Source organism: Podarcis melisellensis (assembly GCF_964234715.1).
Source record: "Podarcis melisellensis genome assembly, chromosome: 10".
NCBI lineage: Eukaryota > Metazoa > Chordata > Lepidosauria > Squamata > Lacertidae > Podarcis > Podarcis melisellensis.
Genome location: NC_138542.1, coordinates 6,865,682 through 6,891,070, shown reverse-complemented (window position 1 = coordinate 6,891,070; position 25,389 = coordinate 6,865,682). Strand labels below are relative to the sequence as shown.

General features: G+C 42.5%; 1 protein-coding gene and 1 pseudogene across 3 annotated transcripts in view; one reads left to right on the top strand and one right to left on the bottom strand.

Moving 5' to 3' along the window:
* ORC5 (origin recognition complex subunit 5) overlaps window positions 1-25,389 on the top strand; it is a 68,216-nt gene that overhangs the window by 18,109 nt on the left and 24,718 nt on the right. For both annotated transcript variants that reach the window (XM_081927826.1, XM_081927827.1), the window contains exons 9-13: window positions 522-612; window positions 3,727-3,779; window positions 4,024-4,136; window positions 6,855-6,902; window positions 8,982-9,092. In XM_081927826.1, coding sequence (XP_081783952.1) covers window positions 522-612; window positions 3,727-3,779; window positions 4,024-4,136; window positions 6,855-6,902; window positions 8,982-9,092 — 416 coding nt within the window. The remainder of the gene's footprint in view (window positions 1-521; window positions 613-3,726; window positions 3,780-4,023; window positions 4,137-6,854; window positions 6,903-8,981; window positions 9,093-25,389) is intronic.
* LOC309379610 (proteasome subunit alpha type-2 pseudogene) lies at window positions 12,783-13,306 on the bottom strand (annotated as a pseudogene). The gene has a single exon. The product of its transcript is annotated as a proteasome subunit alpha type-2 pseudogene (transcript).

Genomic DNA, 25,389 nt, shown 5'->3' with positions numbered 1-25,389 from the left:
ATTAACAAGGAAAGGGCAGGACTGAAGAGTCTTTTCAGCTGAAAGGATGCAGATAAGACATAGAATTATCAGTCAGTAGGGCATGGAACTCTTAATCTCAGAGTTGTGGGTTTGAGCCCCACATTGGGCAAAAAGATTCCTGTATTACAAAGGGTTGGAATGGATGACCCTTGTGGTCCCTTCCAACTCTACAATTTCCATGATTGCAGTTCCAGTTATTCTCAGATTGTACACATCTGCATAGGAGGGGAGAGTGCATAAGCTGAGCTTTGTTCTACCTTATGCATATCATGCTAAACCATCGGTCCGTTATCAAAACATTTTTCCATTATGCAACATTTGCAGCATAACAAACAGTTATACTATAGTTTGATGTTATGAACATAATCAGCACCAGAATCTCAAAAGAAATGTGACTTTTAATCTGTAAACCTATATTAAATGCAAGAGCCAGTGTATCACCTGAACACTTCTCAAAGTTCATCTTGAATCAATACTACTTTTGTGTGTTTGTGATACAGCAAGTGAACGTGACACACGCAAACTTTGGAAAAATATTGAATCCCACTTGAAGAAAGCTATGCAGACTGTTTATCTGCGGGAAATATCAAGGTAATTGTCCCCCTCTTTATTTTTAGAAAGCTGCCTCTCGAGGCTTACCTAAAATGTCAAGTAGGTGCTGTAGGTGGTATTCTTTCCTGCTAAAGCAGATGTCCTGGCTTTTAAAAATCTGTTAAATAGGTTACGCCTACCAATAAATGAAAAATAATGCAGTACGTGTCTGTTTCTAAATGGAACATTAGGATAAAGCTGTTAGGTAAAGGTGCTGCTAGATGAGATGTGGGAAGTCTGCAAATTGGTGTGGTGTGCTGGTGGAGAGGTGCTTGGGGTGATTTATTTATTTAATTAGTTTAATTAATATTTTTTTTATACAGGAATTATGTATTTTGGTTGCTTTCTATTTTTATGCTAGGGTTCCTTTTGTAAACTATATTGTAATGACCCCTTTGGTTAAGCGATACATGCAATTTGATTTGAGGTGCTTAAATTTCTCCCATTGAAATTTGTGAGATTGACTGGTTAAATTAATTTTCTTCACTTTTCTCTTTCTTCCAGAGAGAGCAGGGCTTGTTGGATATTTGTGTGCATTTGCTGGGGAAAGGTTATATAATCTGTACCAGGGCTATACTAGTTTAAGCTGAATGTGTGTGATCTGAGATGCAGCAAATGTTTATATGGAAACATATAAAGATTATATGGAAGATTAGCATGACAGTGAGAAGTCTGAAAGGGGATTTTGTCGCAGTCCCATACCATCCAGCATAACTGGATACTAAGCTCATGCTGTTAATATTTAAAATTTTCACTGATTGCTATTGATATTTATGTTATTTTAAAAAGTCAATACTTTAATGCACTTTAGAATCATATTGTACAACTTAGCATTTTGCTATACAGATGATAATAATAATAATAATAATAATAATAATAATAATAATAATAATAATAATAATAATATTTTTATTTATACCCCGCCCTCTCTGGCCAGGGCTGGGCTCAGGGCAGCTAACACCAAATATGAATTACAGTAAAACGTAATAGAAAAGAAAAACAACAACAAACAAACAATTAAAATACAACTTAAAATGCAGCCTCATTTTAGTAATAGCCCATAAATTAAGACCATAAAGGGAGGAAACATCAGATATTCACCCGAGCCAGCCAGCCATGCTGGTCCTATATGGGCCAGCAAAAAAGTCAATCCCAAAATTTATATACCAAATCCCATATAAGGGGTCAGAGTGAGTCTAAGCCGAAGGCCAGGCGGAACAACTCCGTCTTGCAGGCCCTGCGGAAAGGTGTCAGATCCCGCAGGGCCCTGGTCTCTTGTGAGAGAGCGTTCCACCAGGAAAGGCCCTAACCCTAGCCCTAGTTGAAACCAATCTAACCTCCTTGAGGCTTGAGACCTCCAAAGTGTTGTTATTCATGGACCTTAAGGTCCTCCGTGGGGCATACCAGGAGAAGCGGTCCCATAAGACAAGTCTTTTGTAATTAACTGATTGTAGAATATTATTCTGTTTTACCTACACTTAACCCTTTATCCATTTTTCATTTACATAAATGTTGCTGTGTTTAGTGACTATTTTTGCCAGCAGGCCACAAATAGGGGTTACCTAGACTTGAGGACTAGCTTTCTGTTCCCCCCTGTCTCCCCATCCCAGGTGAAATCATTTGGTGTTGTCTTTTGTGGTGGTGGGTGGGGAGTCATTCTTCTTGCTACAATTCCCTATCCAGTTTGGAAGCAGCTACAACAATGAAATGGAACCAGAGAACCTGAATGGGGAGTTACCTAGCAACTGAAGTATTGTGTTTGGGTTTTTCCCATTCTACCCTTGTGCATGACAGTTTTAAAGCTAGTATTGGTTCTTTTTGGCAGTTTAATATGGTTGGCATTTGATATAGTGCTTTTTGAGTATTCAAAGTATTTCACACACAATGCTTACAACCTACCCTACATGGTAGTTCAGTAATTTCCCCATAATGCAGGTGAGAGGCTAGAAGATTATGGCTTGCCTACGACCACTTAATGAACTTTGGTGAGAAGTGAACTAGAGACTTGCCTGTCGATACTCCTAAACTGGGTCTATAATGAGGCATCAGTAGTAGTAGTAGTTGCTTGCAGGCCAGGTTGCACCATCCTTAGGTTGTTGTTGTTTAGTCGTTTAGTCGTGTCTGACTCTTCGTGACCCCATGAACCAGAGCACGCCAGGCACTCCTGTCCATAGGCGCCGACTCCATGGGGCCTGAGGGGGCCCGAGCCCCCTCAAAAATTATTAGTTATATTATGCTTTGTAAAATCACAAAATTATGTTGGTATTTTTTATTTTCCTTGTTTGACGATAGTTACCTTTTAAAATACATTCAGTAATGAGTTAAAACAAAGCCACTCTCGACCCATCAACAATCTCGCGGGGCTGGCGCAAAGGGCGGGCTCTCACAGGTTCACTTAAGGTCGGGGCAGCAGCGGTTTGGAGGTCTTGGGCCCCCCAATATTTTTTATAAGTCGGTATGGGCCCCCCCAATATTTTTTATAAGTCGGCGCCCCTGCTCCTGTCTTCCACTGCCTCCCGCAGTTTGGTCAAACTTATGCTGGTAGCTTCGAGAACACTGTCCAACCATCTCGTCCTCTGTCGTCCCCTTCTCCTTGTGCCCTCCATCTTTACCAACATCAGGGTCTTTTCCAGGGAGTCTTCTCTTCTCATGAGGTGGCCAAAGTACTGGAGCCTCAGCTTCAGGATCTGTCCTTCCAGTGAGCACTCAGGGCTGATTTTCTTCAGAATGGAGAGGTTTGATCTTCTTGCAGTCCATGGGACTCTCAAGAGTCTCCTCCAGCACCAGAATTCAAAAGCATCAATTCTTTGGCGATCAGCCTTCTTTATGGTCCAGCTCTCACTTCCATACATCACTACTCCTTAGGTTAGATTTAGCCAATGTTAAATCCAAGAATAAAAGTTACTTTGACTGTTTTTGTCTGGCTAACTGATGTAAATCAGAATAATCTGACATTGTTAATCGTCTATATACTTTAAAACAGTTTAATTGCATAATTATTCCTATTTAAAAGTAACACAAATGCACTCACTCATCTCTAAAAATCAAATGTCTAAGTGTCTTGCTTTTAGGCATGGCAAATGCATTTTTAAAAATAGCTGCATTGTCTTTTAGCTCCCAGTGGGAACAATTACTCCAGGATGATGGTGAAGCCGGGCAACTAAAAGGTATGTGAAGAAGTAATAGTGTAGTGTTAATTATTGACAAAAAATACCCCTGTAATTTGGAGCAATTCAGTCATTGTCTTCAGTATGCATTTGCGAATACACCGACAGTTTAAAGAAACTAAACAGGCAGCACGGAATGCTGGTACATATTTTCTTCCAGCAAATGGGGTTTGTGGTGATCAACATTGGTTAACTTAAGTCTTTCAAACTCATACATTTTTTTTGTCTCACAATTTTTTTCTAGGACTTTCAGCTCATGCTCATGTAGAACTTCCATATTATTCCAAGTTCCTACTAATAGCTGCATACCTTGCTTCTTACAACCCTGCCAGGACAGATAAGAGGTTCTTCGTTAAGGTAAATAGGTTTCTTCTTTTTGCCGTAATCTGTTCTAGCATTCTTTAACATTCTGTAATACATTTGTATGTCTCTAAAGAGGGACGCGGGTGGTGCTGTGGGTTAAACCACAGAGCCTAGGACTTGCTGATCAGAAGGTCAGCAGTTCGAATCCCCACAACGGGGTGAGCTCCCGTTCCTCGGTCCCAGCTCCTGCCAACCTAGCAGTTCGAAAGCACATCAAAATGCAGGTAGATAAATAGGTACTGCTCCGGCAGGAAGGTAAATGGCGTTTCCATGTGCTGCTCTGGTTTGCCAGAAGCGGCTTAGTCGTGCTGGCCACATGACCCGGAAGCTGTACGCCGGCTCCCTCGGCCAATAAAGCGAGATGAGCACCGCAACCCCAGAGTTGGTCACGACTAGACCTAATGGTCAGGGGTCCCTTTACCTTTTCCTATGTCTCTAAAGAGCTTTATAAACCATGGCTAAAATTACACTACTAGCTCTACTTGTTCAATGGAGCTTTGAGCCAGACTTGGTAGCACTTCAATAGCAATCTCTCCCCTCAATTCTATACGGCAAAACACTGTTGAAAGTGGGGGATATAGTTTCATCTGGGGTAGAGATCAAAGAAGAGAGTCAAAATTCTGACTGGACATACCTTTAAGTAGCTTTTTGACTCCTAGCCAGTATGTACACATTAATAGCCTTTTCAGCAATCTTGTGTGACTGCAGTCTGAATGCTGCATTCCTTTGTAGATAACCTTCCAGGGGTGACACAGTGGTAGTGGGAAGGCCTAGAAGCAAAAATAGATAGAACAACAGATATGACTCTTGCCTTTCCAATATAAGCTACATTGGAGTCTCACAAAAGCCCTTCTCCGTCCTCCAGCACCATTCTCATAGTTCAAAGACACCTTCCAGAGAAGTCTGGAAGGCCACATTTTCTCCCTGCTCTGAAGGCTCTTCTCCCTTGCTTTAAAACAGGAGTGGGAAACTTGTTTTTTTCTGCCCTGGGCCTCTTTCTCTTGGGACTTCACACCACAGTGGAATCCTACCTGTATGGCAGTGAGAAAAGATGCTTTGGTCAGTTAGGTAAAGGTAAAGGCACCCCTGCCCGTACGGGCCAGTCTTGACAGACTCTGGGGTTGTGCGCCCATCTCACTTAAGAGGCCAGGGGCCAGCGCTGTCTGGAGACACTTCCGGGTCACGTGGCCAGCGTGACAAAGCTGCATCTGGCGAGCCAGAGTCGCACACGGAAACGCCGTTTACCTTCCCGCTGGTAAGCGGTCCCTATTTATCTACTTGCACCCGGAGGTGCTTTCGAACTGCTAGGTTGGCAGGCGCTGGGACCGAGCAGCGGGAGCGCACCCCGCCGCAGGGATTCGAACCGCCGACCTTTCGATCGGCAAGTCCTAGGCGCTGAGGCTTTAACCCACAGCGCCACCTGCATCCCTTGGTCAGTTAGGAGGTGCATAAAACCAACATACAGTAAGAGGCTTAATGACAGAAAAGAATTAATACAGGGGTTGATGATCAATTGCATCCATCTGCTAGTGGAATGGACATACAGTTGGACTTCTTCCTCTCTCCTGCTCTGCAGCATTCCCCGCCAAGCGTCCTAAATTCTTCTCTGGGTGGTTGGAGAGTCCCCTGGAGCAGAATTTTTGAGGAAGGGGCATGGGTTGCAGGGGAAAGTAGATGTAGATGAAAGAGGAGTCCTGTTGCACAAATGAAAGTCTTTGTGTGATGTTGGATTTCACTCACTGAGGACATTGGAAGCATGGAAGCTTTTTTCTAATACTGGGAGAAAAGCCTAAATCTCAACAATTGGTTGGTTTTAATTATTTCAAAGAAATGAATTGTACGTGATACATTTCATTAAGCAATATGCTTGTTTTATACTACACTAGGATGAATATAATTTATATGTAATTTTTCCTTTTTTATCTTTATAAATTGCTTATTTTTAATAAAAATATTCAGCAAGGCAACAGTTTGATTTACTTTATATAACCAAATAGCAAAATCTGAAGAAACGTCAGTGGTGGGGTGATACCAGTATTTGGTTGGCAACTCTCCAAAATAATTAACCCTCCGTGCCTTCCATCAATTGCTATTTTGAACAGGCGCAAAATTGGCTTTGTATCTAAAATAACTACTTCTTTACCTAGATTTGATAAGGAAGCACGGAAAGGCTGGCAGCATTTTAAAGTAAAGCAGTAGCTGCTTCATCTTGTCAGTTGATGGAAAGGAAAACATTTCTCCCCTCCCAGTCTTTTTGCAGCTATTTTACCAGTAGGAAGAAAACGAGAGAGTTGCATGTTTTAAATGGTTGAAATGGTTTAGTGAATTTTCAGATAAATTTGTGGATAACTGTTTTCAGAGGTACACACAATTACTTTCTGATTTATTTTTTATCTTATGTCTTCCAGTTAATCTCCCCCCCCCCATTATAAATGCTGTACTTTTTCAGTGGTGTGCACTGTCTGTCACGGTTTGACGTGCCAAAGGCAGGCCACAGTGGGCCATATTTTAGCATTGCTATTGTCCATACAGGGTTTCTGAAGAATAAATGAAATAGTTATTACATGAAGTATACCAGCAACAATACAGTTGTTGTGTATGCTGTCACGTAGCTGTGTGATATGTTCAGTGAAGTTGGGCTGTTCTCCCCATATAAATTAGGTACCATTGTAAATAACTATTTCACAGTTGGATTTTTCTTTTCACTTGCAGCATCATGGAAAAATTAGGAAGAAAAACTTTCAGAAGAAACATGAAAAGGTAAATTCATCTTTCTGTTTGATAGATTATCTCCATTCTGGTATACAATTGAAACAGAGTGTCACTAAATTGTCTTAACATATGATGAAATGTCCTATTTTATTTTCCTATTTATTCTATGATTGCCTTGAGAGGACTTTGCCTTAAAAGGTGACCTAGAACTGCCTAAAGGAATAAAGGCAGCCACGCCCACAGGTGGATGTGTTCTCTTTCTGCAATAGTTTGCATTGCTGGAAAGACCATCCCTTCTTTAGTTTGATCTGTGTCCTTTTAGACTTTTTAGGGTAGGAACTGTTTTGACTGAACACCCACCTCCAAGGAAACTCCACAGACATGCATATATAATTCCACGCATGCAAAAATCTCCTAGTGGCCAGAGGCAGGCAGAAAGTTTCACTCCCTTACTAGCAATAGCAGAAACAAGCCAAATAAGAATCTATATGCAGATTTGCTGCTTTTGCATAATTTCTACAGGTTGCAGAATGTATTTATATGAATAACATTAGAAACCCTCCCTGGATTTTTATAGCATTGCCTATGATTGTTTCCTCCGCTCCTTTTAAGATTGCGGAGCTGCTATATCTTTTTGATAACTAGTGCAGTAGAATGGCTGAAGTTGTTACTGAGAGAGATTGCCATCCAAAGATTTAGAACCATGACTGCCTTCCCTTTAAACCTAGTTGTGAAGCAAGAAAATATAAGGAATGCACACTTCAAGAAGAGATGTTGAGATGAAAGATCAGTTTATGGAATGAAAAAAATGATTCCTACATCTGCAGTTTTATACTCTGTAAATTAAATAAGTTAAAACCATGCAGTCATCGTACAGATTACTGGGTTGTAGCAAATGCTGACTTTTTCTCCCCATTTTTCCTTTATAAACATACCAGAGGCTCACCTGATCTTTGAATGTGCACAGAGCCTTAACAGAATTCAAGTGACCACATCATAGCTGTGTACTTAAATTATAAGTGTGGATCAAACAAGTTGCATTGAAATTCTTATTACTGGACCTTGAATTACAGTCCCCTGGCTATCACTGTGAATCATCAGCCTTTTCAGATGTTACACTAAACATGGGTGTTTAGCCTGCAAGTGCCTCATGTTTGCATGATTCCCTCTTTGGCACAGCCATGAGATTGGAATTCTAACCAGGCTTCCTTGTTGCACCCAATCTCTGTGAAACTGGTTCAAACAGAAAGCTGGGTTTCCCCACCCTTTTAAAATTATTTAATCAATAAATCAATATAACTAACTGAGGCAGAATCCAGCAGGAGCACCTGTACAAGCCCAAGAGCAATAAGAGAAATCTGTGCAAGAGCACTCTCAATTTATTTTAATGACCCTTCTGTAAGAGGCATCCTCAACAGATTGCATTGCCTGTTGTTAGTGGTTGTCACTACTACTAATTATAATCTTCATTGTGTTACTGGCTAGCAGGGGTGGTGAAGCCATGGCCCTCCAGACACCAGCCTCATCACATGTGAGTTTTTAAAAGAGAGGGGGAAAATCCACAGTTGCAGTCCAAACACTTGGCCATTTTGCTAGAGCAGAGCTTACCAACCTTTTTGGACCAGTGGGAATACTTTAAACTTCATGAAAGTGCTGTGGGCACCAGTCACAAAGTGGCTGCCATGGGCACATGGCATAACAAAAAATGCTGCAAAAATCTGTGCTCCTTTTTGTTTGTTTTCTTCACTTATTTCTAAAATAAGTCTTCTTGTCTCTAACAGCTTCTTTGATATTGTTTGCTAACTATACTGGCATCCATTTGGCCTAGATGAGCTTCTAATACTGTGGTTTTAAACAGTCCCAACTGTTTTTCTGCAGTCTCTTTATCTTTAAAAAGTTGGGTTAATATGTGTGAAATCCTTGTAATTTAGTACACACTGATTCCTGAAGTCTTGAATGCTTTTACTCCTATACTGCAAAACAGTGTATTAAAAATAAAAAGCGGGGCTTTTTGTTTAAAGTAAAAATGTATTGCTGTCTGATAACTGGAAAAATAAAATAAATAAGATCCAGCCTGCTATGTTCCAAGAAAATCCAGCTGATGAAATATACTTTCTTTTAAAACAGACCAGCAGTCACCTTCTTGGGCCAAAGCCATTCCCTCTGGACAGATTGTTAGCAATATTGCACAGCATTGTTGATAGCAGAGTTGCTCCAACTGCAAATATATTTTCTCAGGTGAGTTAAGTTCCTAATATAAGTTTTTTGGACAACAGTTTACTGGTTTCTCTTTAGAATATAATTGTAAGCTTTGGTTGTTTCTTGTGTTACCCTAATTAACCACTCACAGAAGTTATTTTAAATATTTAATGAGAAATTGTCTATGTGTTAGCAATTGAAACTTCCAAAGGTTCAGACTCATGGTTTCTCACTGTTTGGTTGTCATTTAATTCCAAATGTTACCAATCCCCTTCTGGAGAGCTTTTAATGCAGATTTTAGCCAAGTATATGTTGTGTTCATGTTCATGTGTAGAAACTCTGTGCTGCATGTTGCAGCTGTTCATTGCATAAATATAATAGGCATGATTTAATAATCTAACATCTACTCAAGTGATGATACAGTGGTGCCTCGCAAGACGAAATTAATCCGTTCCGCGAGTCTCTTCGTCTTGCGGTTTTTTCGTCTTGCGAAGCATGGCTATTAGCGGCTATTAGCGGCTTTAAGAAAAAGGAAACAAACTCGCAAGAACTTGCAAGACGTTTCGGCTTGCTAAGCAAGCCCATAGGGAAATTCGTCTTGCGGAACGACTCAAAAAACGGAAAACTATTTCGTCTTGCGAGGCATTCGTCTTGCGAGGTACCACTGTATACACACACACAGGAATCATTACTTGGCACTACAAAACAGTAAACCACCTTTTAAACTGATTCAAACTTAGAAAGATGTTTCAGGGTCTTTGACCTAGCAAGGAGGGAGAGGGATTATCTTGAAAGTTATTCACTCATCTTTACACTTCTCATATATTTTGGCTGTTGCCCCTTCCCCAAGAATTATGTCTAAAAGGAAAGCACTGTAAATGCAGGTAGGGTAAGAGTAGTGAGAAATATGCTTGGTAATTTGTACAATGCAACCCCCCCCCCCCACCACCAATGAATATCTGTCAAAAATTAAGCAATGTGGTCTTGAATATTAAATCAAAATGATTACAGTTGGCAACCAAAATGATTGGCACCAGAGCACTCCATAAAAAAGAGAGAAGGTATAGCATATCTAATGTGCAGCACAGCTGTTGTTTTCTGACTCCAAAAATGGTCCCAGTATGGTCTCTCTAGATGGGGAAGAACCATATTGTTCCTGAATAAATATAATTTGTCAGTTCTGTCATGCAACATACACACACACCTCTCTCATTCTCCTCTTTTTATACCCTTCTCTTGCAACCTACTACAAATGTGACAAACGAAACATATGCACCATGTGTTATAAACATTAACTGCCACATTCAGTTCTCCTTTTCCCTTTCTTCTAATTTTGGAGCCCTACTTAGTTGGTGCCATCAGGTGTCCAAGTGGCTACCATTGACCACAGGAATAGGTTAAGTAATTTTGAATGCACCAACTCCTGGTAATGCCGCTAAGAAAGGACTTTGTTTAAGCTACACATTTGAGAAAGAACATTGTCAGCTTTCTTTATAGTGTATAGATCTTGCTCACCATGCTCCTTCATTCCCCTGCCCTGTCTTATGTCTGTAGCAGTATCTTCTATGTAACATTCTGATATTTTTATTGAGTCAGTTTTCACTAGATGGCAGCATAACCCAATGAACAAGGGCAGTATTTCAGGAAGTGACCCTCTATCAATTCACAGGTTTTTCTTTCACATTAAATAGAAGTGTCGGATGGAAGTTTACACAATCCAACCTTCCATGTTGTGTTTAATAGACAGAGTAGTTGTCTGTGTAATAACTATCTGCATGTGTGAATGAGCTTTGTATACAACAAAGATACTGTTTCTCCATGTAGGAACATGGCTTTTACATTGCTATCTTAAAAAAACACACACTAAAAAACCAACAACTTCTGAGGTGATCTAGTGCCTGTTCGGTTCTGGCCATGATTATCCAAATTCACTCTGTAACCTCATGTAGCCCATGCCTGTGCAAACACAGGTAAAAAAGTCTTTCAGACCAGGCATTATGAGCATCACTCATGCCAAATGGCTGCTCTGCCCTGGGACCCTGCATTTTGAAAATAAGAAACCAGCAGTTATTCAGATTTGTATCTAAAATTATAAGTGAAACATCCAGGTCTCCTTGTGAAGCAGAGAGTGGAAGTAATGGGAAAATCAAGGTCTTCATAATTGCAAAGCTGAAGAATAATTTTAGATGGAGTACTGGGTAAAGATCAGTTGAAACCAAATAGGGTAAGCAGACAAAAGTGGTTGAAGGGCATGCAACTCTGAAAAGGCAAAAAAACTGTATTAGGTGGTAGAAAATCATCATCTAATTCCAGGATCCCACGGTCCACTTATTGTTTCTTTGTTCCAGTAGCATTGGTTGCAGCCAGTGGCGTAGCGTGGGGGGTGCAGGGGGGCCGGCCGCACCGGGCGCAACATCTGGGGGGGCGTCGCACTCGCAGCTCTCTGTCCGTTAGGGGGCGCAAATTACTTGCCTTGCCCCGGGTGCTGACAACCCACGCTACGCCACTGGGTGCAGCCCCTAATCTGCTCTGCTATTTTGTTGTTTACCATTTAGCCTGAAGAGTTCTGGCTAAGTACTCAGTACCTTGGGACATTTTGCTTAGGTTTTCCCCCTAACAGACCAAGGTGTCTGTTAGGGAAATGTTTTGAGTCCAGTATTGTTTTCTGTTTCAGAATATACACTAGATGGCAGTTGTGTCAAATAATTGCCCTTCTTGAGTTGCATTGCAGCTAGATTCTTCAACAGTTTGAAACGGATTAAAATGTTGCTTTATTTAAAAGTCAGCCACCCCACTCAAGAAGCAAAAATGTAGGATAACATAGTATAATACAGTCTGAAGAGCTCATGTGCACAAAGCTGCCTTCCTTATAAGCAACTGAGTGTATGTGATTGTGTGTACCGCAACTACATAGGCAGAGAGGATTATGTGGGTCTTTCCACCCAAATGCCATCCCACCAGAAGGGAGGTAAGCCAGTAATTGGGTGGGTTAAGACTTATACAGGAAGCCCTATTCATGTGGTTGAGGTGTTGGTACATATGCTGCTGCTGTGTGGAATAGTACAACAGGGAAGTGACTGCCATGCACACATGTGTGATGGGATCCTGAGATTCATTTCTCCTTAAGGGCGGACTGGCTCATAATTCAGGAATCCAAATGTACAGCCTTCCAACTAAACCCAGCCCCCTTTGGTTGGGTTTAAGGTGGGCAAGACAAAAGGGCTACTCCCGTTTTCACTTCTTCTCGCTTTGTAATTGGGTAGGAGGGACAGGGAGAGGAGCACAAATAAGAGAAGGAAGTGAATCTCCCTGCCATTTCTCTATCATGCAGTTTCCTCATCCACTCCCAGGGACAAGAGCTTGCATTCCCACCTTGCCTGCTTCTGCTTCACCTCTCTCTAGTACTATTCCTTGCAGGATGGAGGAAAATACGGTGTATCACTTCAAAGTTCCTCCTGAGAGTGACTCAACAGTAATACCAACTCTATATATGTTGTGTTAGAATTGGTTTTGATTAAAGTAATATTTTCTTGCACGCATAAGAAAGGTGAAGGTGCCATTTTAATTTGTTGGTTTTTTTAAAAAAAATAATATTGTGTATTCTTGTACAGTGTTTGATATTTTAAAGAACGGTTCCACATTTTCAATATTAGGACAGTAGTATTTGAATCCATAATATTTCTTTTTTTAAAAAAAAATCTAGCAGATAAGTAGAAATAAGATTGCAGAAGCCAAATATGTTTAAAAGTTCCTTGTATGTATCGAGGCAGTCTTCCTTAATGCATACTAGGCAGTTGCAGCCAGGTAATTCTTAACCTCAGTCCGAGTGAATCTTCTCAATCCTGCCTTATTACAGATGCCAACCTCTATGTTATCTTCTGTCATTTGTCCTTCAAAGCTTTCCTTCAGTGTCAATATGAATAGCATCTTCAAGCTCCAAGTCTTCGCTGTACCTCTTTTCAGGGAATGTCTTCCCATTCACATAGCTGTCTTCCCATTTCAGTTGCTTTCCATGCAAAATAAGCACCAGATGGATCAGACTGAAATAAATATGGTCATCCCTCATTCCACCCACATATTAGCAATGATACACCAAATGGGCATACAACCCCAGATTGTATGTATTCTTCCATTACAGAAAAATCCCCTTGCACTGGCTGAGCTGTTAGAATAGGTTCATGATAAACCAAGTAGAACTGCTGGGCCAGTTTGCGTGCTCTGTGGACAAGTACTCTGTAATCAGCACCCATATACCAAGCTGTAATGGTTCTAGGGGTTGCTCGTGCGTAAATCGACGCCACACCTGGCTGGGTTACCTGGGTGAACCCTTTCTGTCCGGACAGCCACTCACCCGTGGCTGTCTCAATCGCTGGCAGAATCCGTCAGTGGGCATTTCTTGAACTTCTTCCAGCAAAGAAGCTCTTTGACGCCTAGTCGCCGCCTACTCTCCCTGCGCGGAAGCCTTCTGCGCAGGGAGGGTGTGGGCAGTGGAGGACCCGTGCTCTCCCCGCTGGTCTCCAGCGAGGAGTCATGGAGCCACCTCGCCGATTCCCCCATCTGCCCCCCTTCTCCACTGGTGCTACGCTGAATTCCTTCCCCAGAAGATGGGCTGCTTCTCTCCCTCCCGGGACACTCTCCGGAACCCCTCTGGAGCCCTCCCTCTCCCTCTGGCTCCGATGGCAGTTCCCTGACACAAGCCTATGTGTTTGATTTTGGATTCCACTTTACATACACTCGGTTCATCATACAGAATGGATTTCTGCTTTTTTTCCTGTTCCCAGTACCACACCATTTACAGCTGCAATTCCAACTGATGGGGCTCCTGCGGCAACAGCTCGCATGCCTGTTTTTAGGTCTGTTAGCTTTTGTAGCCAAATGATCAACTTGTTTTATATGTTTGCCCTCTCAAAAGAGTCCTGAGGAACAAGCCTTGCTATAAATGATTTTCAAGACATGCCACATTACCATTAATTTCTCTACCACTCTGTTGCTGAAGGCACACCCATTAACAGTCTGCAAAATACTAGGATCTCCAAAAGTAGTGAAAATGTCCATCAGATTGTCTGCAACTTTTGCATTCTTGCTTGCTAAAACTCTGTAGCAAGATACAGATAATATCACTGTAGTAATGTGGCAATGAGAGAGATAAATTGGAAGTCATTGCTGTTGGAAAGAAGCAAAAATAAGATTCTACAGTAAGACTCTTCTTGGCTATTTTCATTTTCCTAGTCAGTGTTAGTTGCTTGTTTTTCTGTAAAAATAGCCTGATTGGGCTTACAGAAGTTAGTGAGTTAGGTCTATGTTTTCTTGGAGAGTCATAAAAATAACTTTGTCCCTCACTTTTCACTGATCATTACTTTCCTTTGACACCTGCTGCTCCCTCCTCAATCTTTGCTTGCACCTAGTCAGATTGATTTCTCTGGCAACATGGCCTACTTCTTCTCCTGGAACCTTTAAAGCATTGCTTTAAAGGCCCACTGAGAAAGCTGTATGTGAGCTATATTTTTTATAATCCCAGAGGTCAGCTTTATTTTCCATTCTGTGAGTGCTTAGAGCCAGACTGATTCCTAGGTGGAACCAGTGTGTAGAATTCTGTCAGTCCTTCAGATTAATCTGCACAGTTATTGGTTATTTATGAACATTTCCAAGCATTACTGGTGGACAGTGTATGTTGAATGATCAGTATACAAAATTCCTTCATATATAGCTACTTTCCGCACATTATCTGAGGTTACTTAGAGACTATCCTTACTCCATGGGTGAAGCACAAAATGACCAAATTAGGCTGAAGTATTCACATTCTGCAGTGTTTCTTGGAAACTATGCATATCTTATTGCATATCTTATTTTATTTAATGGGATTTAAATTTGCTTAATCATCAGAACCCCTAAGATGCTTACATATTTCTCAGAAAATATGCAAAATGCAACTGAGAATATGCACATTCCCCAAGACTTGTTAGAAATTATATATATCGACCGGAAAATATACACTAGTTTCTCTACACAGATAGATTATGAGCACAGCTTCCATGATGTGAATTTGTACATTGACTGGTTATTATGCACCTTGATAATTCAACTTGCTCCTAACAACTATCAGATTTCTCTGCCAGAGATCCCTAGCCTCCCTCATACAACACAGAAATAGAAGAGGAAATTACCATTGCACCATTTGAAATATGTGGTGTAGAACATATTTAGGATTGGAGTCTACAGATAATAAGCCTGATCCTGGCCTCTTCTTTGTTGTATGAAAAGACTTGCTCCACAGTAGTTAAAACACTAGTTTATCATGAGAGAGGAGGAGCAGAGCTGTCCCACTTCCCTCTAACATCTTGATATAGGTTTGTACCTGTGCTAGAGGAAGTACAAGGTTCCTTCTGTCCTGCTATACTGCAGATTATAGGACCATGCTCCAGAGTAGTTTTAAAACTGTTCTAGGGAAAACTGGGTCCCATCTGCATATTGAGAATACTGTTAGGATATAGTTCCGTTCCACCTTAAAAGGAACAGGCACGACTGTTTTGTGTTACATGCCTGTTTACTTCCAGCATAGTCTGCTGGGAACTTCCGTTTGTATATTGCTTTTGCATTTTTTTTTTTTTGCTGTTTGCTGGACATGAAGGGAAACAGACATGTTTTTCCTTTGTTCCTGAACTATTTTGAATAAACACCTGTAAATAATGCTTACAAATGTCTCTGTCCGCCACTTCCGTTGTGAGAAGATTTATTCACTCTGCTGATAGAGCGTGCCAAGTCTCTATAAAGGGATCTGAGGCTTGTGTCGCAGATTGATGCTGTTCCAAGGGAGGCCAGAGTTTGCCCGGCTGCCGGCCGGTGGCTGGAGCTAGCTGGGGGGCCTGCCTGATGCCCCCATCTGCACAGATGACCCTTCCAGTGGCTTCATATAGGTGTTGTAGGACTTGCCCGTGAGCCAAGCAAGCACGCTTCCCCATGGCCACCCCCTGAAACCTACTTGTAGGTAGGAGTGGAACTGCTGAAACACTGTGCTTCAAACTCACAGTCTGCATTGCTGATCTAGGATACCTTGGTCAATGGAATCCAAAGCCAGTGAGAGATCAAGGAGAACCAACAGAGTTGCACTCCCCTCCTCTCTCCCAATGAGGATCATTGGTTAGGGCAACCAAAGCTCTTTCAGTGCTGAAATTGAAATGGGTCAGGATAATAAACTTCTTTAAAACAACCGTCAAGTTGCACGGACACCACCCCCTCGAGCGGAGATGTTTTCGCAATCTTCTGGGTCCAGGGAGATCCTCTTAAGGAGGGGATCTGCCATCACCTCCTTTAATGAAGCTAGTACCACTGCTTCTCACAGTGAGGCATTAACTACTCCCTGGACCCACCTGGGTTCTCAGAACACAATTTGATATGACCTGTGGATAGAAAGTTTGATAATCCTTCACTAAGAACATTCATATGTGATAAAAGTGATGCAGGATTCCCCTCCCTGATGATTATGTACCGTACTCTAGAAACTGTCCAACTTTTACCTTGATGTGTTGTCACTTTTGACTGGATCATTGCAAAGGAGAAGAGAAGTTATTATTGGAAATTGAAAAGTGAGTATATTTTGTATAGCTATTAAATCATTCCTTTTGTGGTTTCCGTTACATGTCATTGAACTCATTTTCTACAAGGAGATAGCATCTTGAAGTTTAGGCTAGAGGAGTTAGATGACAAGCACTAAATCTTTGCTACATTCTTGGGATGGATAGAAGAAATACTGGACAAATTCTTGATAAGATTACATGCACTGTTTGATAATGTTTAACTAACGGACCCTAAAGAATTGTGCTCTGCTCTGCTGGAATCTGCCCAGTGAATGTATTGGTGTCCCAAATTACAGGGTACATTACATAAACAGGTTCCCTCCTACAGAAATAACAAATAAATTTAAGAACAGGTGTAGAGAAGATAAGTGGGCCCCTGTGTGATTAGTCTGACCAAGAGTTGATCATAAAAGGAGCTATCTGTCTTTCCACATTCATATCGACCTTCCACAAAGGTGCTGAAAAGAACTTCTATATACCGTATTTTTCGCACCATAGGACGCACTTTTTGCCCTCCAAGAATGAAGGGGAAATGTGTGTGCGTCCTATGGTGCGAATGCAGGCTTTGCTGAAGCTGGAGAGCGAGAGGGGTCGGTGCGCACCGACCCCTCTCACTCTCCAGGCTTCAGGAGAGCCCCACCGCCAGCCCCACAAGCTCGGGGGACAGCGGGGAGGCGGAACGCCACCATCCCGCTGTCCCCCGACTTGGTTAGAAGGGTGGCGGGGGGAGAAGCCTGCTCCTCCCTGTCGCCAGCCCCGCAAACTCGGGGGACAGCGGGAGAGGCGTAGCGCGCCCGTCCCGCTGTCCCCCGACTTGGCTAGAAGGCTGGCGGGGGGGGGGGGGGAAGAAGCCTGCTCCTCCCCATCGCCAGCCCCGCAAACTCGGGAGACAGCGGGAGAGGCGCAGCGCGCCCTCCCGCTGTCTCCCGACATGGTTTGGAGGCTGGCGGAGGGCTTCCTCCTCCCTCAGCCCCGCAAGCTCCCAGAGCGATGCCAAAGCTGCGCGCAGCTTCGGCATGGCTCTGGGTCCCGTTCTGGGGGAGGGGGGAGCTCGGGCTTCCCCCGCCCCAGCCCCGCGTCTCCAGCCGCGAGACGGTTGCGGGGGGCTGCTTTAGCCCCGCGCATGCTCTCCCGGCTGGAGAGGTGACGCGCGCCTATGGAGGCTCCTGCCATAGGCGCGCGTCACCTCTCCAGCCGGGAGAGGGTCGCGGGGGGCTGCTTTAGCCCCGCGCGTGCTCTCCCGGCTGGAGAGGTGACGCGCGCCTATGGAGGCTCCTGCCATAGGCGCGCGTCACCTCTCCAGCCGGGAGAGGGTCGCGGGGGGCTGCTTTAGCCCCGCGCATGTTCTCCCGGCTGGAGAGGTGACGCGTGCCTATGGAGGCTCCTGCCATAGGCGCGCGTCACCTCTCCAGCCGGGAGAGGGTCGCGGGGGGCTGCTTTAGCCCCGCGCGCGCCGTCCCGGCTGGAGAAGTGACGCGCGCCTATGGCAGGAGCCTCCATAGGCGCGCGTCACCTCTCCAGCCGGGAGAGCACGCACGGGGCTAAAGCAGCCCCCCGCGACCCTCTCCCAGCTGGAGAGGTGACGCGCGCCTATGGCCGCTGCTCCCTGACCTGCTCTTTGGGGCTGGTGGTGGGCTTCCCCCGCCAGCCCCAAAGAGCAGGTCGAAAGGAACCTGAAGCCTGGAGAGCGAGAGGGGTCGGTGCGCACCGACCCCTCTCGCTCTCCAGGCTTCCAAGGTAGCCGCCTGAACGCACCTTAAACGGCACCTTGTTTTAAAGCGGGAAAACAAAAGGGGGAAAATTCTCCCACTCTCTGCGCAGCGCCTCCTGCCGCTTCGCTGAAGGGGCGCTGGGCAGAGAGCAGAAGAATTTTTTTCCCTTGTTCTCCCCCCTCTAAAACAAGGTGCGTCCTATTGTCCGGTGCGTCCTATGGTGCGAAAAATACGGTAGTTTTCCCACTTTGTCCTTGCGACAACCCTGAGCTGCAGAATAGGCTGAAAGATAGTGACTGACACAAGCTTCATGGCCACGTAGAAATGTGAACCTGGATCTTGCAGGTTCAAGTACAGCATTCTGTCCGCTACATCATATTAAAGTGACTGTTGCATCGAAAGGAGGGACCTTGGTTGTTCACTGTATTTACTCATGAGGAACTGCATTTGTTTACACTGTTCTAGCAACAGGAAAGGGCAGATCATGTTACACACCAAATAGCATTACAGTTCCCTTCATAATATTTATGGTAAGGAGAAGGCATCTGTCCTGCTTAGATACACATATAATGCCTATTTTTTTTGCTGGATAAAATTAGTGGAGGAAGAAGAAGATTTTGGACTTGATATCCCGCCTTTCACTCCCCTTAAGGAGTCTCCAAAGCGGCTAACAATCTCCTTGCCCTTCCTCCCCCACAACAAACACTCTGTGAGGTGAGTGGGGCTGAGAGACTTCAGAGAAGTATGACTAGCCCAAGGTCACCCAGCAGCTGCAGGGGGAGGAGCGGGGAATCGAACTCGGTTCACCAGATTACGAGTCCACCACTCTTAACCAGTACACCACGCTGGCTCTCATAGTAGTATTTCTGTAGCATACTACTAAGTTCCAGTACTTAATAAGTTGAAGATTTGCAGCAGGTATGAGCAACTTTGGCACTCCAGATAAAGTTGGACTCTTAACTAAGATGGTCAAAGCCCATGGATGATGGGACAACATTTGGAGGGCCAGAGGTTCCCCATTCCTCCATTATAGCATTGATTTCACAAAAGACTATGATAGCAATCAGTGTCAGTTGTTGGGTTTTAAAAAAATGCTAGTATAAAAAGGGAAGCACAGTACCAACATTGGAGGAGTGGACAATGAAGCTGATGGACTATGCAGAACTTGATAAGCTGACAGGGAAGATCAGATATCTGCGAGATCAAAAGTTTATCGAGGACTGGGGAAAGCTAGTGGAATATTGGGAATGTATAAGTGATAATGAAATAACGTTAGTGGCATTTAAAAAGAAGCTCTGTAAAAATCTAAGAAATATTGTAAGAAAGAAAAACAGGTGTGGGAGGGAGTGCTAAAAGGCAATAGCAAATTTAGGAAATGTGTAATCAAAAAGTTTAATTTGGACGATTGTCAGAGAGGCTGAAGGAAGTCCAAAAACGAGAAAATTTGTTAAAGTTGTAATGTGGTACGATATGTATTTGTCTTGATGAAAATTAATAAAACATTATATATTTTTAAAAAGTATAAAAAGGGAAGCACAACAGTGCAAGCTTTGACTTCTGTTTCCTTCAGGCCACGATGACCCTGCAGAGATCCCTGTGGTGGCAGGTAGGGGACAGAGGGGCCACCACTGTGAGCTGGCAGAGGCTCGCCAGACTGCTTTTCCTTAACCTTGACATAGATAAATCTCAGTTTAAGAATTTGAAAGCCCCTGGAGCAAACAGCTTTGAGTTTCCACAAAGTCACCGCAAACCTTAGTCATGGAGTAGAGTGCCATATAATTATCAAAATGGTGCTGTCTGGAACTTATCTCTTTTAGTCATAGGGGCAAAGATTTCTCAGCGAGGCATAGCCCTGGACATCACTGTTTTGGCCATGAGGTATAACTTAAGCTTTTGATTTGATTAAGAATGCACTTCATATTTACAGCTGTATCACTTAGACCGAAATACTGAATGCTAATATGATGTGACTCAGTCAAAATAATGAGCACTACTTTCACCATGCTTCCAGCTGGAGAGAGCCAAAGGGACTGTGTTTGAATAACAACCAAAATGTTTGGGCTTTTGAAGGAGGGACAATGTGACAGATTATCCCCCTGTCACGACTTTTCTTATCTGTTTCAAATGGATTGAGCCTGGCAAGCTCCAATTACTGTGCTCTTACTTATTGTCCAAAGTTTATGTAGTGATTAAATCCAGTGAGAGACTTGTCTAACAACTCATCACAGAAATATAGGGATATTTTCCAAACCAAAGGGCTTGATGAACTTAAATAAACTGTTGTTTCCAAAATAAGGTCTAAGGTTTAGGGGGTTTTGACTCATTTCCCCATGGGAACAGTCTGTGGTGTCAGCTTCATAGGCTGGAAAGGAACCTTACTTGTTGTGTTTCTCTGTTGAAGAAATATGCCAATTTAATAGTTATAGTCTTCTACCATGCATTGCCATGGCTATAATTATCCTTATTTTTCACTGGTTCTGTAAATTACATCTCAAACTAATTCCTGGAGTATTTTCCTTGGTATGAAATGAATGGAGACCACCACATAAGAGCATGGATAAACGTCTGTATTTCCATAATTCGAGTGATTCTTGAGCAGAAAAAAAATCCCATCAGATTGTGCACAATGGTATTGTTTTGGTGAGTTTTTTTATGGCTTGTCCCAAAAAATGGTCAGTCCCCTTTCACTTTTCAGACGACTACTGGAAGAATAGGCTATTTAGGTGTTATATAAATTTTGTCTATAAATGTACATGCCTATATAGTTGGTTGACTATATAGTTGGTTGACTATATAGGGACGCGGGTGGGTAAAACCTCAGCGCCTAGGACTTGCCGATCACATGGTTGGCGGTTCGAATCCCCGCGGCGGGGTGCGCTCCCGCCGTTCGGTCCCAGCGCCTGCCAACCTAGCAGTTCGAAAGCACCCCCGGGTGCAAGTAGATAAATAGGGACCGCTTACCAGTGGGAAGGTAAACGGCGTTCCGTGTGGTGCGCTGGCTCGCCAGATGCAGCTTCGTCACGCTGGCCACGTGACCCGGAAGTGTCTGCGGACAGCGCTGGCTCTCGGCCTATAGAGTGAGATGAGCACACAACCCTAGAGTCTGGCAAGACTAGCCCGTACGGGCAGGGGTACCTTTACCTATATAGTTGGTTAGTCTTAAGTCATTCTGTTGAACAATTAGAATGGACAAGGGATTCTGAATTGACTAAGAGCTGAACAGGTCATCTTCTTTCTTTAAAACAAGGTTTTCTGTAAGCCTTGCCTTGATAAAATCCACCTCTTAGGCCAGATGGAATGAGTTGTCACCAGCTCATTCAGCTGAAGTGTACCATGCACTTCAGAGGGAGAAAAGGGGACGGAAAGAAGTTTAAAAGGCCATAATTTTCTTGTTATTTCTTTAAAACTTCCACTTGTGACAAATGTGGCAAGAACATTCAAGTTAGACGTGTAGAAAGCGCAGCATGGTAGCATTGGTTAGCACTTCAGTATGAAATGTGGCACTTTCAGAGAACCTGCTGTTGCACTGAAGAAAATGAGCAGGCTGTACTTTTTATAGCAAATTACTAATAGAATGTCAAGGCTTGCCATTGGTGTGAACAAAAAGAAGAAAAGAGAAAAACACCATATTTCCCATTAGAATGTTTTATTTTAAAAAAACAAATTAAAGGTGATGGGATGCAGTCACTAATAAGTCATAGTCATTTTAATTGATTTTAAACCTTTTTGCTCTTCTGAAAATGGAAGCTTTTTTCCTAGTTTATGTTTTGCAGATAATCAGACTTTATTAAATGTACTGTGCTGCATATTATGATGCATATTTCTATTGAATTCACGGTTGTTGTCACTTTGCATCTATTTACCAACATTCTCACAAGTGATCTCAGTATTTTTTTGTTCATTTTTAGTGGAAATTAATGGACATTTGGAAATTTTACACAGACGAAAGATTATCTGACTACTTTGGAAACTGCAGAATGTACCATTTTATATTATCAAGGGAGTGTAGGTTTTCTGTGTGGTATGTCTTAATATTGTATTTTTATTTTGTTTTTGGTAATTATGATCTACTTGGCTACCAGCAAATGAAGATTTCGTTGACATTTGGTTACACAGAGCCTGGGAAAGAGCAATGATGGAAAATCACCTTTATTTAGTTCTCACAGTTTCTCAGCAAAATACTGTAAAAATAGATGCTGGTCCCTAAGAATTAGAATTGTAGGATGTTCATCCTTGCTCTTATATATAGATTTCCAATTGCAAGCCAGCAATTAAATTCTGGTAACATTTCTGCTCCAAACCTTGAAAGAAGTTCTAGTGAAAGTACCGTATTTTTTGCTCTATAAGACTCACTTTTTCCTTCCTAAAAAGTAAGGGGAAATGTGTGTGCGTCTTATGGAGCAAATGCAGGCTGCACAGCTATCCCAGAAGCCAGAACAGCAAGAGGGATTGCTGCTTTCACTGCACAGCGATCCCTCTTGCTGTTCTGGCTTCTGAGATTCAGAATATTTTTTTTTCTTGTTTTCCTCCTCCAAAAACTAGGTGCATCTTGTGGTCTGGTGCGTCTTATAGAGCGAAAAATACGGTATTTGCTAATGGTGTTTGACTGCATTTCTGAGCTGACTTTTCTCTGTGTATTAACTCATTCATGTACTTCAGTAGAACTAGTGTTGGAGTCTGCAGAAAGTGATTTTTTTTTTAATCCCAGGAGTGGGGGCATTTTTTCCAAGGTCATGGTTGGAAGCCTGTTGTTCAGAGGAGAAACCCCAGTTTACTGATTGGCTTTGCTCAGTTTGTTTTTATGTAAGTGGCATAACTCCGTACAGGCAACACACACCATGGTCAAGGAAGGTTATCTGTTGCTTTGTGTGATGTCTGAAATGATAAATGGTAGTTAACAGCTATTGCTGCACTTCCAGAAGCTGCTGCATCGTGGAGACTATAATGAAATTATGAAGGGGAATACGCAGACGATGGGAAACAAAAGCAGACAAACTGGGTTTTGTGCTGTACTTTTGGAAGCTCAAACAGTGGTTTGCATTCTAAATTAAGATTAGTACGAACAATGAATTGGTGTGATATCTTTAACTGAGCTATAGTTGGGCAGCTCCTGTTCTTTTCTGTTGTGCCTGTGTTTTTATATCAAACAAACCCAGCTGAGGCTTGTTACTTGCTGCCTTTTTTTTAATCTTGCTGTTAAATACAAGCTCCTATTGTTTGGAGCTAAATAATCGGCTCATCCTTATGTAGACAAGAACAAAGACCTTAATAGCACATCTGGTTTATCTCTTAGTAGAGCAAAGATTAATTAAGTGGTAATGGTGCAACTTTTCTTAATAACTCTTCTAAATAAAGCAAGCTTGAAAATGAGAAAAAAGAGATCTGCCACTTAGATGCCTCTTGTAGTTTTGTTGACAGGTTTGGAGGGGTTGTTAAAATTCTCTTTCAGTTGAGGGTGGGAATATTTTTGTTTATGGGTTTTCTGGAATTCAGGAAGCCTTTTTTATTTCAAAGTTTTTGAAATTAAATGAAATCCTGTTCCTTGAAATGATAGATCAAGTTAACACTGTTCAAAAAGGCTTGCAGAAGCTTGTCTTCGGGACTTGTAAAGGAAGATACCCATTTTGGTAAAGAAAGAATAGAGTTGTCCCAAGCTTTTATAAAAGGGTAACATCTTTGAGGCACACTCCAGCATCTCGAGACAGACAGATACCAACAACCTGGTCACCATGTTGTTCAGCTTATATCTTTCTCATGCCCTAAAATTGCACCTGCAGTATGGGGGTAATAATACTCCTCTAGCTTTGTGGGTTGTTGAAAAGATTACTGAGATAATGTGAAGGGCTTTAGGCACTTGAAATGACTGTATAAATGCTATGCTGTTGTTTTATAGTACAATCCCAGTAAAAATATTAGATTTCCCTCAGTTTCCCATGAACTGCATCAGAACAATTATTACCTTGTTTCCTTGACTTTGAGAGCTCCTGGCAGTTGTTAGCAGGTTCTTTATGGGAGGGAGCTGGTACCACCTCCACACAGCCCTTGGGTTATGATAGTGATGGGAGTGATGCTGTATCTTTTCCACTGAAATGGCTCACTGTCCATTACTGTCCCTGTTCAGCGTTCCCTTCCTGTGGCCAGACTTTGTGCAACAAAGCACACCATGCGCAGCTGAGGCTCTCTTCTTTGTCCTGGCCTTGCCTGTTTCCCTTAAGGATGATCTTGCAAGCCTCTCTGGGCTCCCAACTCTGCTACCGACTCCCCTCTTCACACCTGTTTCACCTATTTGAACAGTATTCTGGAATTGATCAGTCACCCTTCCAGAAAGTGACAGCTAGATGTAAAGAGAACAAGGACATTTCACTTCCTGCAAATAGCAAAAAGAAGAGCTAAATATGCAACCTTGAGAGTTGATTCATAGCAGCATTTTTGGCGCAATTAACAGCTTAAGTGTTTTTAAGGCAGTGCTTGATTGATCAGATGGACAGAATGCAAATGTGGCTTCCCACATTTAAACAGTATTTTCCTAGAGCACCTAATGGGGCCGCGTTAAGTATTTGAAGGAAGATAATCTCAGTTACCCTGCTGCTACCCACAGACGGAACACTAATAACAGATTAATAGTAATAATTCTGTGTTTAAATCTTCAGATTATAGTGTTCATCCCATATACCAGCATTTGGTCTTTTGTGCAATTCTAAACATTATTAATACATACTGTATGATTACATATAAACAAATGTTTTAAGAGACGATGCTGTTATCCAAATGAAAATAAAAAAATATTTGGGTTAAGAAACAGAAGGTGTAAATATTACCCCTTTTGCCCATAAATAGTATATCACAAGCCACAGGACAAACCTTGATTATAGTTTATGGTTTGCCAGGAAATAGCTGATGCCTTTGGAAGGATAGAGTGGTTTTGAATCTCAGCATTGGGCAAATTCAGCTACTGTGGATTACTCACATGTATAGAGGTATTTTCATATATATCTCAAGACTGTTTAGGTGTTACTCTACGCACTTTGAAAAGCCACTGCTGGTTCGCTT